The sequence below is a fragment of the Poecilia latipinna genome, unplaced genomic scaffold (genome assembly GCF_001443285.1).
Source record: "Poecilia latipinna isolate Pla-1442-1.1 unplaced genomic scaffold, P_latipinna-1.0 Scaffold1771, whole genome shotgun sequence".
Taxonomy (NCBI): Eukaryota; Metazoa; Chordata; class Actinopteri; order Cyprinodontiformes; family Poeciliidae; genus Poecilia; species Poecilia latipinna.
Window position 1 is genome coordinate 121875 of NW_015114387.1, and position 15124 is coordinate 136998.

The 15124-nt window shown below is 41.0% G+C and overlaps 1 protein-coding gene across 1 annotated transcript; it reads left to right on the top strand.

Moving 5' to 3' along the window:
- The first annotated feature begins 8919 nt into the window (after nucleotides 1–8919).
- On the top strand, nucleotides 8920–14662 carry LOC106965128 (dermatan-sulfate epimerase-like protein). The gene has a single exon (XM_015061043.1). The coding sequence runs from the start codon at nucleotides 9902–9904 to the stop codon at nucleotides 13514–13516; it is 3615 nt and encodes a 1204-aa protein (XP_014916529.1). The 5' UTR covers nucleotides 8920–9901; the 3' UTR covers nucleotides 13517–14662.
- The last annotated feature ends 462 nt before the right edge of the window (nucleotides 14663–15124 follow it).

Sequence of the window (15124 nt, forward strand, 5' to 3'; positions counted from 1 at the left end):
AACCTACCTTTGTACTGTTTATTTTAACTGCACAGCAGGTCCCTCTTCTATCATCTACCGGTCATGCATTTTCACTTTCCTTCTTTTTAGAATCCCACATGATTTTTGTTGATGCTCTTTCAGTTGTCATCCTGGTGAATTTAGTTTCATTTTTTATTTCTGTATGTGAAGCTTCTCAAGTGGTAGACCTGCTGTCAGCCAGTGTTTCGAAAGGTTTGGGGAGTTTAAGGTGCCATCTCTTACTATCACCTATCAAACACATATTATATTCACACATCCGTCTGTCAGACATAAATGAAAAGAAAAAGACAAACTAAGGTGACATCAGTTCCCATTTTTGAGCATCTCATGGTGTTCTTTTGGGGACCAAAAACTATGGGATGTGGTTGATATGAAATGCCTGTTTCCCAAAGGCAGCAGCAGATCCCATCAGCTTGATGGGGTGAGTTTGACTACTAACATAAAAAATAGTAACTTTACTAAAATTAAGCTTTACGCTACCAGTAGAAAATTTGAAAATTTGACTGGTATAAGTATGTACAGGTGTAAAAACTTCTTTTTGTACAAGCTAGCTTTTACATGACGTTAGAAAAATGGCATTACAACACTCACATGAAAAACCACCTTAAAGCTACAAAATGGCTGTAATCTGTTTGTGATTCTTGTTTGCGCAAAGTAGATTGTTTTGCTAGTAAATGTATTCAGTAGTCTTTACAAGGTTGTAACTTTAATTTGATGATTAGTCAACAAAAGGATTTCCAGTGGATTTTGGAACATTGCATGAACACACAGGTTTTACAGTGTTACCACTTGTTGGATGAATTAAGGTCGATGCACAAGTGTGGCGACACTCGGGCAGTTTGCGGTTGCAACAAATTGTGGTATACTACATACAATGAAAATCAAGGATTAGTCATCTGTATGCACTGGTTTGTGTGTTTGTTCATGACAAAATAGGAATGTCCAAGTTTGAGGCCATGACTCCTAATAAGACAAAAGGCGAACTACTGCCGCAAGTTTGAGGTTTAGTTTCTTCAAATTTGGTCTTCTTGATCATAAGGGCTGGTGGAACAAAGTGAGGGGACGGATTGATGGATTGCTTCTTCATCTGCAGTAATACAGGCATTGCTTTGGTCTGTTGTGGTGAAGAAAGAGATGATCAAACATATTTACAGTCTAAAGTTTTAAAAACGTAGCCTGGAAGACAGTCAACAGAAACCTTTACATGTATTTTAGCAAACACGAATCACCAAAACTGAGTATTTCTGGAGATATTTGTTCTCAAAATTTGACAGCGAGGTCCAAGCAGACATGACAAGCAGTACACTTAATGTTTAAAGGATATCCAGAGCTGTCTGCTGGGGAGCAGAAACCAATGTTTCAATCCTCACTAAGGAGTAAAAAGTAGATGTGATTGTATTTCCCTTCAGATGACAACACCTACAACAAGCAACAGTGAGCACAAGCAGAAACCTACAGTCTTTGCATCTGTTTAAGGTGGAATTTTCTGGAAGAGAACTCTGTAAACCAGCCCCAAAAGGCCGTGACTCAGAATTCCTTGACTCTTAATAAGAACACAAGAAATCAATGAGACATTTTGCTGTGAACTGCAGATGAACTTGCTCTTGTTTATGGATTTTAATTAGGGCCACACAGTCTCATGAATTTATGTAAAGCTCCCATCCGCTGTTGTGGGAATTAGACCTGTGATGCTCGCTCTGGAAGAGGTCCTCGCTCTCCTGCCATAGCACTACGCAGAGTTTCCCCCTCTGCACTGCGTCTCATCTTTAAGTCCCTTTTCAGAAACACTGCAGGCTTTTTTCCCCTTCACTGGATGCTACCGTGAATGACACAAGAAACTCATCCCCGATTCCTCCCCCCTGCTACACCGAGACGCGTCAGACAAGGAAGCTGACAAGATGTAAAATCCAAACTCCGAGATGCAAGTTGGCCCATTTGAATAATGCGCACCGATGAGAACAGATTCTTTTCTGGACTCTTTGATGTGTTTGCTGCGAAAAGATGACTTCTGACAGCATCAGATTAAATCCCCCAGACTGGCAAAAAGTAGCAAGAATATGGAAAGGGGAACAAAGAAAAGGAAAAAAATTACATTGCTGTAGTTGTAATCACTCTCGACCAAAGACCTAAACCACAACACTGGCGGCAAATGATGTATCAGCCACAGTGGGATGTTTAATTTGGCACACTCTGAGAAAATCGTGTGTCGCTCTATGGGATTTGGAATTAGTTTAGAGGGCTGTTTGTTGGCTTCTTTACACAGTTGACGTGCCTTCTTACACAAACCAATATCGGAGTGGTGGTATCAACAACAAAAAAAGGAAAAATGAAATAAAATCAATTCAAGCAGAAGTAACAGGGTAATAAACTACTGTGGTCTTCAATTTGGAGCCTGTTTGTTGTTTTTAAACAGATTATCCAAAACTCCATCCCCTTTTTTTCCTGTCATCTCTCATAACACGGTGCCCTTTTAAAATTCAAATGATGCTCCGGGATGCTTAGATTAGCATCTTGAAATATTCATGGCAAGTTTCTGAACTTGCATTGAGCACCTGAGAGGGGGTGAACAGGTAGCGTATCAAAACAAGCTCTGTTTATTAATTTTTCATACGCACTTGGGAGCAGATGAGCAAATTTTCCTGTGTTGCAATCGACCGTGTTTTTTCTTCACTGTGAAGTTTACAGCTGAACTGTGCCTTGTTTTTTGCCCCTGTAATCTTAAAGATGATTTAGTTAAAACTACAACGGTCCTGGACTAAGAAGTACTTTGATTGACTGCCTCACAGAGGCTTTGAAGCCTGAACTGTTGGATTTACCTTCTGCCTCTACCCAGTGGGCCCAAAGCGGGAGACAAGCATGCTGAGCATCCCGAGGCTCTTTGGAGGGAAATTGAAATTTTCTGCAGGGTGAAAAGGAAGGGAGTCTTTCAAGGGCCTGGTTCGCACCTCCCTTTGGTCCCAGCATGGCAGTTTTTTAATAAGGGGGCAGAGTCTGTCGGTACCAAGCTCTCCTTTCAACAAGTACAGCTGGAGGTTTGTAAAACGTGACAAAGAAAGCCAACACCGCCAAGGGATCTGACAAGTTTCATGAAACAGTGGGAGAGCTGCAGTTGGGACTGCATGAGGGACAAGCGCCGCATCCTGTCAGTCAAAAGTGTTTGAGCCTGTTTGACGCGTTCTTAGCAGTATTCTTCAGCTGACACCAAGTAGCCACCTCTTCACAGTGATTTAATTTTTATTATGTCGGGTAGTTGATTGCCTCTGTTTTTCAGGGAGGTTTTGACACGCTTCATTTTGATGATTTCAAAAGCCGTTCTGAAGAGGGAGACATGAAACCCGCATGGGGCAGAGAGGAGAGGGGAGGCGGGAGAACGGAAGACGAGAGTAAGGGAGAAGATTACCTGATTATTAAATGGTAAATATTAATACATTTTCTAATGGTTACAGAACGTCATGGGGCTGAGGGGCCGTCTAAGATAATCCTGTCCCAGGCCCAGGCAAAGCTGTCAGCTGGCTCCGGCTGTCATTGTATTGAGAAAAAAAAATAAGTAAGAGGGAAAACCATAAGCGGCAGATCAAAGTGTTTCAAATATTATGTTACCATAGTTGCAGCAAAACTCATTAAAAGCAACTTCAGAGCCTCGATGCGATCATCTTACAGTGATCGGTGAAAACGACAGATTTTTAAAAATAAGAGTGGATTATTCCTCCTACATGAGTTCAGATAGAACTGTCATACGCATGGAGCCAAGTTAAATTATTAATATTGAGCAGGATGACACGCTCAGTGGTGCCTGGGCTCTGTAAAAAAAAAAAAAAAAAAAACTTAAAAATACTGTGGACTCCCACTTATTTGCAATTCATTATTACCGTTTTCACCTATTCATAGTTTTTTTTTTTTTTTTTTTTTTATTCTGTGAAACTTAAGGCAAAATTATTTGCAGAAAGTCGGTCAGGCTATTTGTTTTTGTACTGCATATTTAAAATAAAAATAAAAAAAAGATCTTGGGAAGTTTAAATACCTAGGCGTAATGCTACTCGACATGCCATTGGCTGACTCTTGAGAGCACCATTTATTTTCTTTGCCTCGGACTGGCTGTCCCTCAAGAGCAGAAATATGTTTTAGGGAATTGTAACTCTTTGGTTTTAGCTATTTGCTGGCGGCTGCGGTTCCAAACCTCTCCAAATGCCAGGTGTCCACTGTGTCTCCCATTCATCCTCTTGTGCTGCCGACATGCTAAATCAAGTCCTGTCTGTGTCTTCTCATCCACAGTTTGACTGAAACTGATAGTGGGGGAGCAGAAACTTTCCATACATGTAGAACAATTGCGCCACTTCTTAAGAAATGTTGTTGTGTAGGTGTGAATAGGAAGGCTAGAAAATAGTAATGAAATCCTACTTATTAGTAAGATACCATCACGATTGCCTTCATGCTGAAGGTTTTGAAATTTGCCACAATCTAGGGATGTTCAATGGCCTTGGGGGTCGTGGAAACTGCACAGAGTTTTTCATCCAGAGGGAAGGTGTGCTCTTTCTGAGAGTTTAACTTCAAAGAATGGCAGCTGTGTCCAATATTCACATCCTGTAGGGACACGACTCATTTCAATTAATGTTTCAATGAAAGAAAACCATAATTCTTATGGGGTTCAGCTAAATGAATATCATATTACTTAAAAGTATCCTGTTCAGATCCAAGGTGATTGATAAAGTAAACAAATATTTGAAGTGGAGAAAAGAGAGACTTTGTTTGTCTTAAAAATGTAAAAAAAATATATATGTATGATAAATTCACAAAATCTTACACCCTCATTAGTTACAAAGTCTAAACTTATAACTGACGCAGTGCTGTAGAAGTAAAACGGTCTCCTTTTGATGCTTTTTTTTTTCTCCAATGCCTGTCTCTTGTATAAGATTATGAATAAAGCAAGAAAAGTTTAGCAGGAGTGACAGCGAATGCGAATGCAGTTCCCACCTCCTCCGCAAAATCACAAAGGAAAACTGGAGAGAGAAACGGCAGCCTTGACGTCGCTGAGACAAGCTGCTGCCAGATGTGGTTCCAACTTGTTGCCTGCAGAAATGGAAAAATCCTCTTCACTCCAGAGATCATGAATGTGGGATGAAGGATTGGATTCAACGAGCAAATGTCATTCAGACTAACAGGTAGAAATGCATGTGAAAAGAGAGAGAGAGAAAAAGGATGAAAGCATCAATTTTTTAAAGCCAGTGTCGATGAAGCATATTTCTTTGTTTTTTCTTGCATTTGGTTTTGATGGATTTGCAGCCAATTCGCAGTTTGTAATTATCTTTTTGCCACTCACAATTTTAACCACAGTGACTAACTATATTATTTAACGATGCCATTCAAATGCCACATCATTCAAACATTACATTTAAATAAAAAAAAATCACAGCTGTTAAGATTTTGTACAGTACAGCACATACTAAATACCTAAAAAAAAACTATGAAGTCTTGAAAACATTTAACCACATCAAGAAATATTCTTGACTTATGATGGATCTCAGATGTGCACATTTCAAAAATTTTGCACATTTCTGAAATGTGCAGATTTCAACAGAAACAAAATCTGTTGAAAACAGAAAAAAAAAAATATTTTGGTGGGGGAGAAGTTAAATTTGAAATGTAAAAGTATCTCATTTATCCGAAAGGATAAACCCATCCAAGATGTTTGAAAGAGTTGTCACAGATGCTGATGGCTATGAGCAGGAAGGATCTCCTGTAGCGGTCTGTATGACAGCGGCGCTGAAGAAGCCTCTGATTGAAGACACTTTCATTGTAAAGCCGACTCATGAAGAGCGTGCTCAGGCTTGCCCATAATTTTCTTGGTTTTTCAAAGAATCCTTCTTTGCACCACAATCTTCAGTGGTTCCATGGTAACTGTCCCTGAACCAACTTTCTTTATTAGGTTGCTAAGCCTTTTTTAAATCCCTGGCTCTGATGCTGCTACCCCAACAGATGATGGCAGAAGAATTTGCACTCTGCAGCATGCAGGTATGCTTGCAAACCTTAAAGCACAGTCTGCTCTGTCCCTTCTGATTGATAACTTCACTGTCGTGTCCCGAGGTGTTTATACTCCTGAATCACTTCCACTAATTCTCCTGTTATGCAATAGTGTTTGAATTAACCCTGTTTCTTTTGAAACCTATAGTCATCTTCTTTATTTTGTTCACATTCAAAACAAGATGACTGTTTACACACAATGTCACAAAGACATCCACCAGCTCACTGTGCTATTCTTGTCCATCTCTGATACACCTGAATACTGCAGAGTGTTTCTGCAGATGACGGGAGTCTGACTTGTGCTCAAAATCTAAAGTGTAGAGTAAAAAGGAATGGTGTGAACACCTGTGCTCCTTTGGTGCTCCTGTGCTGCTGACCACCTGGCTAGACACACAGTCCTTCAGTCTCATAGCTGCATTTCGATTTACCAATCAAATTGTGCAAATTGAAATTACGAACCTAAATTTGCACCAGTTTTGAAAAAGCATTAGTTTATGGGTGTGTGTACTACTTATATTCCATCTATGATAATTTGTTTTTTTTTACATTAAATACAATTAACATCACATTGAAGGTATAACAGTTTTAAAGACCAGATAAAAACGAAAATATTTATCAGTGGTTTGGGTACGTTTAAGACTTTATGTATTTATTTTTGTTTTAGTGTTTTACTATTTAGATTTAGCTATGGATTTTCCCTTGATTGATGAGGTATTTTTTATACTCCCTTATTGGCACCTGGTAAACTAAGTATTGGGTTTCCTCCTTTATAACTGCAACTATTGCAGCAGTTTTGTAAATACTTGTATTCAGCTTTTATTTTAAAGCTTTCATATCATATGACATATGACTTTGTGAAAAGATCTGACTGACATGAGTTTGAGATTATCATCAGTGTTTGCACTGAGGCAGCTTTTTTTTTTTGATACATCTCTTCTCCATATGAAAGATATCTCCCACAAAGGAAACAGTGGATCTCCTGCAGTGATCTGATAAAACCAGCTGTGTGCCTGTAGTGAACCTGTGCTTTCAAGCCGTTGGGTGTGAAAAAAAAAAAAAAAAAGGCGAGACTGCTCCCTGAGGCATACCATGCAGCAGAACACACATGTGGTGTCACTGCAGAGAAAGCAATCCATCAGCAAATTGAGATGCAGAACAGAAGCCTAATATACATAGACTGAATTGGTACACTTGATCAATGAGAGTGCACTGAGTGTGAGGAGGATGGGTAAATGTCAGAGATTTTTCTAAATGGTACTGTTTGTGAAATCACTGGGTGGATTTTCTGCTGCATCAAGGAAAACAGCAATGAGTATAAATGTCATTTGTTTTGATTTGACTATTAACAGTAATGCTAATTTGGCTTACTTGTTAATTAAGAAGAAGAATAAATTTTATTTCCATACAATTACTGAATACATTTTTTTTCCTCCTTGTGTGTTTTTAGTTAGTGTGTGACTACATTTAGCAAATTCCTCTGGGTGCTTGAAATTCTTATTTTATCACCTCTCAGACTCCTCATCTGATTGCACACTTTATGATTCATAAAAGCGTCTCTCTGAACGGTTAGCTCCTTGATAAAACTAAGTGGAGCAACACCAGCAGGTGACATGGAACCCCAAATCATCACTGTCAGTAGAAACTGCTCACCAAACCTCAGGAAAATGAGTTTTTCTTCACTCTTTCTCTGACTTTGGCACCCAGATTTCCAATAAGTACCAAACAACTAACAGTCTGTTCTTTTTTCTTAGGTAAGATCTTTTCCACTTGTAGCTAAAATGTCTTGAATACATCTGTTTGTGATGGAATATGAAGTTAATAGGAGAAAGTCCATACCTTTTTAATCTTAATTTTTTTTATGGATTTTGCTTCACAATCCTGTCGTGCCTGTGGCTATCCTTCCACTCAGTCTTTCCAAAACAGCACTTTGTAAGCAGTGGGATTTTCAATAGCTATCATAATCATCAAAACTGACAAAAAAAATAAACACTCATATATTTAAGTATGTATGTGTCTCGGGTTAGTTTTTCAAAGTATTTAGTTAATCATAATAATTATTAGAATGCACTTTATTTGCTAGCGCTAACTTTAACAGATGCATTTTGAGCTGTGATTTGAAAGTAAAAAGTGAATCAATGTTATGGAAAGTTGGGAAGCCGAGTGACAAATTAGACACTGAATAGATTTTCTGGACTGAAACTCATCCTTAACCCTGTTGCTTCTCTCTTTGATACAGTAAGGGAGATAAACGCTAATCTATCTGAAGCATTGGACTTGTTGATCCTTTTGGACGGTCTTATTTATCTGCCATGCTTCATCTTAGGCTCATGCTGACACATCCACTTCATTGGCCTGACTTGCTCTTGCAGTGAGCCTGGATCATTTCATCTTTTTCTCTGATTCCCTAAACTGGGACCATGCTAGGAGGAAAGACACGGACTACGTGGAAAAAAATAAAAATACTTTAAAGGGTACTATGCCCCCTCTTAGAAAAAAAAAAAAAAATAGGTAGCAGACCTAAACTGGGACCATGCTAGTAGGAAAGACACAGACTATGAGGAAAACAATTAACCCTGGTTTCCAAATGATTCCCAGGTAATGAGCGTGAGCAACTGCATACCACTCTTAATTGTTCATCTTCATTTTCTTACATAAATTGGGCATCCGTCAATGTTATTATTACACTTACATAGATAGCTATTTAATTTAATTATTTATTTATTTTTGCTGTTTTATTAAAATTAAATGCAAAACTAAGTAATTCTGTAAAAAAAATAAATAAAATGTGTAAAAGACTGGCACTCCGCATCGTTCACATGAGGGTGAGCTGCTGAAGTCACGGCTCCCTCTACAGTTTGTACAGTGGAAAAATATTCCATCCAGTGCAGGAAAACAATCAAACTGGCTGTGCTGAACAGTCGGGAGGACACAACGGGAGATCACACACACTCACTTTCTGGGATGTGTGTGTGCAGCAACAGCGGGAAGATTCTCTCCTCTCACTAGACGGACAATCAGAACTAATGGTTATTTTTTTTTGGGGGGGGGGGGCGAAGAGAGGAGATGTTTTCCATTTTCTTGCAGACATTCGGGGGGCAAAATGTTTCATTCTTGGAATACTTGAGGAGTGACGGCAACTTTCCCCCTACTCGGACTTCACACTAATCAGAGGGTAAGACGCTGAGAGAGGGAGAGAGGAGAGAGAGAGAGACAGAGAACTGGGCTTAACGATGCAAAGGGAGCAACATTCAGCTCAGTGGTTACGCACAGAACCACCTCGGCGTGTGGCGGCTGTGTAACCGAGAAGCAATGCTGTCTGCGGGGATGCGGTGCCCGCCGCGGTCCCTGCCCGCTGATGTTGCGGCTCGGTCGGGCTGCGCACGGAGCCTGTGGGCGGCTGTGATTGGACCGGACACGGACTGGGGCTGACTGATGTTTGTCCGTGCGAGCAATATGTTAAAAGGAGGAGATCAATAGGAGTTACCGGCGAGCTTGGAGATGGCAGTGTCTCCGTATTGACGGGAGGAAGGAGGACAACAAGCACGAGGAATATGTTTTGGATGTAAACAGATTCCCCCCCTCCGAAAATGTCTTTTTTCTCTCTCATTGCCTGTTGAGACAGACTGCTACAGATGGGAATATTTTTCTGTTGCCATTCCACTGAAGTTTTTTTTTTCCTTATGAAGACTATCATGTACCTCCTAATATATTTTCATATAAAGTTGAAGGACTTTTATTGTACTTATTGAACATTGCAGGGACATTTTAAAAGAGGGGGAAGAAAACTTTTATTCCGTAGGCTACCTGCAATTTCCAAGAAATTCCAAGAATTTCCGAAATGCATTCAGTGATGCCATGAAACATGGCTTATATGTGGGTTGCACATCTGCTTTTTTTACTCCCACTCCTTAGAGTGGGGACGGCTTTCTCTGGAGTTTTTAACACCACAGACAGAGACGTTTTCACCGATGACTCGCCACGGGTCAAGCTCGAGCGGTGGAAGCTCCACTCCGCCGACTCACACCCCAACCTATATTTTAACCAGGCGGACGTGTTGCACTTGAGGCAAAGGTCCTCCACCACCCACAGTTACATCTTTAAAGTCATCCGGGCAGCTGTGCTCACCATGCTTTCCAACGCACCGTCTTACATCCCCCCTGCAAAGCATGAGGAGTTTACAAGCAAATGGAATGAGATCTATGGGAACAACTTGCCCCCTCTGGCTCTTTACTGCCTGCTGTGCCCCGAGGACTCGGCCGCCCTGCAGTTTCTTTTAAAGTTTATGGATAGGATGGCCAACTACCCAGACTGGAAAGTGACCAGTGCGCCGAATGATGAGGTCCCCACGGCCCACTCTCTGACTGGGTTTGCAACTGCTTATGACTTTATTTACTCCTTCTTGGATGAAAACAGGAGGGACACATACCTCAAGAAAATTCACTCAGAGACTGAAGCACTGTATGAGCTCTCCAAATTCAGAGCATGGGGGAAACAGTACCTCCAAAACCATCAAACCACTAATATCTTAGCCATCCTAACTGGTGCAATAGTGGTGGGCTCACATAACGACCCAGAGTCGATGATCTGGAAACAGGTGTCGGTGAACTACATGGAGAAAACCATGTTTCTCCTTAATCACATTGTGGATGGCTCTTTGGACGAGGGAGTCGCTTATGGAAGCTACACAGCCAAGTCCATAACGCAGTACGTCTTTTTAGCCCAACGCCATTTTAACATCGATAACATGCAGAACAACTGGCTGCGGGGTCACTTCTGGTTTTACTATGCCACTCTGCTGCCAGGCTTCCAGAGGACAGTCGGCATAGCAGACTCTAACTACAACTGGTTTTACGGACCGGAGAGTCAGCTGGCTTTCCTCGACACGTTTGTCTTGAAGAATGGAACAGGAAACTGGCTGGCTCAGCAGATTCGGAAGCACAGACCGAAGGATGGACCCATGGGGCAGTCGTCGGCCCAGCGCTGGGCTACGCTCCACACAGAGTACATCTGGTACAACTCACATCTCACACCACAACCTCCCCATGACTTTGGCAAAGCGAGGATGCATATTTTCTCTAACTGGGGGGTTGTTACCTATGGAGCTGGACTTCCTGCTGGCCAAAGTAATACTTTTGTTTCCTTTAAGTCTGGACGTCTCGGCGGCCGTGCAGTCTATGACATTGTTCATGACAAACCTTACTCCTGGGTAGACGGTTGGAACAGCTTTAACCCTGGCCACGAACACCCAGACCAGAACTCCTTCACATTTGCTCCCAATGGGCAGGTGTTTGTATCTGAAGCACTTTACGGTCCCAAATACAGCTATCTTAACAATGTTTTGGTGTTCAGTCCATCTCCTACCAGCCAATGTAACAGTCCATGGGAGGGGCAGTTAGGGGAGTGTGCCAAGTGGCTGCGCTGGACTGATGAGGGGGTGGGTGACGCCAGAGGAGAGGTGATTGTTGCCTCTGAGCACAGGGACACTATGTTTGTGAGCGGGGAGGCTGTGTCAGCATACTCCCCAGCCATGAGATTAAAAAGTGTTTTCAGAGCCTTGGTTCTGCTAAACTCCCAAACTTTGCTGGTGCTCGACCACGTTGAGAAGTGGGCCGACTCCCCTGTGAAGTCTCTCAGTGCTTTTTTCCACAACCTAGACATTGATTTCAAATATGTTCCCTTTAGATTTATGGATAAATACAACGGTGCCATGATGGATGTGTGGGATGCTCATTATAAAATGTTCTGGTTTGACAGCCAGGGTCACAGCCCTGAGACCAGAATACAGGAGGCAGAGCAGGCTGCAGAGTTTAAAAAGAGGTGGACACAGTATGTCAATGTCACTTTTCCAATGACAGGCGCAGTCAGCAGAGTAGCTTATGTGTTCCATGGCCCATATGTTAAAGTGTCCAGTTGTAGATTTATAGATAACAGCAAAAATGGTGTGAGGCTTTCTTTAACCATAAACAACACAGAGAAGATTGTTTCTATAGTTACTAACTATAAAGATATTGGAGCAAGATTGGCTTATATAGGATTTGGCGGTCACTGCAAAGTTGAAGATAGATATCAAATCACTAGATATGGCCTTGGGACGCAGCACATCCCTAAACAAATTAGCAACGATAATCAGCTCTTTGACATTGGATTTACTCTCAATGTGGTCGCGGGCGTTGTTCTCTGTGTGGCCATAGGATTTTTGACCATGCAGAGAAAGTTTTATGTTTGCTTCAGCAGACTGATGCGCTACGCCTTGCTCTCTGTGCTTGTCCTCTGGATAGTCGAGTTGCTGTTTGTGTCCAACAGCTGCGATCAGCTGCTCTGCGGAGTAAAGTGGAAAGGTGCAGACACCAAAAGTGAAGCAAGCAAACAAATCAGGTTGTATGAGCAGCACCGGCTCCCCCTTCCCACCGTGGTCATAACAGCCCTTCCTGGGTCGGGGTCAGAAATACTCAAGTACCTTTTCTATAATAACTCAGACTTTGTTTACATAAGGGTTCCTGCTGAACATGTGGATATTCCTGAGACTGAGTTTGAGTTTGACTCACTGGTTGACACCTGTGAGTGGTCAAGGACAGATGCTTTGCATGGACGGTTTAAGATCATTCAGAGCTGGCTGCATTCACTTGTGCACAATACCAAGTTGCACTTGCAAAATATCCAGCTTGCAGAGGGCAGCAGGGCCAAACAGCCCCAGAGAGCAAGCCCCTCTAGGGACAGAAAGAAAAGATCCAGGCGGAGGGAGCCTGCGTCTGAGCTGAAGGGCAGGCTGAAGGCCAGCCTGGACAGAGACACAGAGTACGTAAGGGAGATGAGACGGCATGTTGCAGAGTACCCCAACGCCCAAGTGGTCCTCAACATGCGGAGCGGCAGCTGGACGCTTAAACTGCCCTTCATTCAAGAAGTGGTTGGCATCTCCCTGAGGGCAGTCTATTTGGTCAGAGACCCTCGGGCATGGATTTATCTCATGGTTTATAACAGCAAGCCCAGTCTTTACTCACTGAAAAACATCCCGCAGCACCTTTCCTTGATATTCAAGGAGGATTCTGTAAGGGCAGGGTGCCCAGCAATTGCCCCAGAGTTTAAAACAATCCAGTGGCTGCTGTCCCGGTCAGAGTCGAACCCTATCCTGATCCTTGCTCATCTCTGGCTGGCTCACACGATGGCAGCACTTCGAGTTGCTGAGACCCTCCCCGAGGACTCCTACCTTCGAGTGAGGTTTGAGGACGTGGTCAGCTTCCCCCAGGAGACAGCGGAGACAATACACACATTCCTGGGAGTTCCTATGTCGCCAGCAGCCCTCAATCAGCTGACATTTACCACCTCCACAAACCTGTACAACCTCATGTACGAAGGGGACATCTCACCAGCAAACATCAACATATGGAGGCAGAAAATGCCTCGAAAGGATGTCAGACTGATAGAGGATATATGCGGAGGTGTAATGAAAAGGTTGGGCTATGCCAGGTCTGCCAGTTAACTGCTGCTGATCAGCTTGTCGTGAGCTGTCATGTTTACTGTAGCTGCCACTCAAATATATTTTCTCTTTTTCTTTTGCACTGAAATTTAAGAAAGTTAGTTGCCTGTCTCTCTGTGTCCAAATGTTTTGCGCTAAGTGGGGGTGTATTTAGGGATTTGTGCAGAATATGCCAACAATGTCTTAGATGGAAGAATATTTATATATATATATATATATACAACAATAGGGATTGTGTGTTTTCCTCCACCAGCTGCTCATGTTTACCATTAGCACTTCTTCTCTAAGGGAGATTTTGAAACCTTTACTGTCTTACAACAGGAAGAGCACTTACTTTCAGTACACCACCTCATTTCATAAACGACTACGTACTGTTTTGTTTAGAAATGTAAAATCATTGTTTTTTTTTATTTTCTGCAGATTTAATCTTTTTCGTTTGATTCATTTTGCGGGAGATTATTAACTGGTTTGGTGGAAATATTTTGGGGCTGTGGGAAACAAGTTTGGCACAGTACTGTAAATGAATATATTTTCCTGGTTATTCATGAAAAAATTGACTGTCATTTACAAAGAAAACAGGAAAGAAAGAAAGTGTATTTGCTGCTATGTATCTCTAAATGTTGTCTTTAACTCGTTTATCGTTACAATTAGATTTGAAAAGGAGAAGAACACCCATTTTTAAACTACATATAAACAATGAATTAAACAACTGCACTTCAGTTGTGAATAATTCACAAGCACAGTTCAGTTCAGTGCAGTTTCAGACATGAATTGTTCTCTCACTTCCACGTAAACAAATATCTGAAGGTTTTGATGTGGACCTGGAGGCTGAGTCCACTAGTTTAGCCAAAGTTTTAGAATCAGGGAACATTTTTCCAACTGAAATGATCAGAATTCGCCAAGACTTTCTGAACGAGGGGTTTCCTGATCACATAAGCACATGCCACAGCGGGAGGAAACCCTACAGCATGTGCTCTTTCCATCGAAGATGGAAAATATTTAGTTAACACGGGGCCTGATAAATATAGATTATTTAATTATTTCATGCTAAATATCAAAGACGGGAGATAAAAAGATTTTTAATTTATTGGTCATTGATGTTCTTGCTGTCACCCACAGATACTTAATAAATGATCTTTTAAAAGGCAACATTATAATCTATATCAACGCTGTTTAATGTATATTATTAATAATATGTTCCATTAATAATAATATTATTAATCATTATTGAATAACAATTATTATGATGATTCTTACCAATTATTATTATTATTATTATTATTATTATTATTATTATTATTATTATTATTATTATAATTGTTATTATTATTATTATTATTATTATTATTATTATTATTATTATTATTATTATTATTATTATTATTATTTGATATATATATCTTTTCTTATGTACCGGCCCTAAAATGAGCTGAAAAAGAGTAAAGAGTGAAGGATTAAAAAATATGTAAGAAATGGGATTTATTGCAAATAAGAACTTTTGATTATTTTTGTCTTTAAAAAGTGTAAAACCGAATGCTGCAGGAGAGAGGGAGAGCATCAGCGGCTTACACACAGAAATGTTTTGATTGCATTTTAATTCAATCAGCTGAC

Bases quoted from the DNA above. Each gene is read 5' to 3' on its own strand.
- LOC106965128 (XM_015061043.1), top strand. From the start codon at position 9,902: ATGGCTTATATGTGGGTTGCACATCTGCTTTTTTTACTCCCACTCCTT.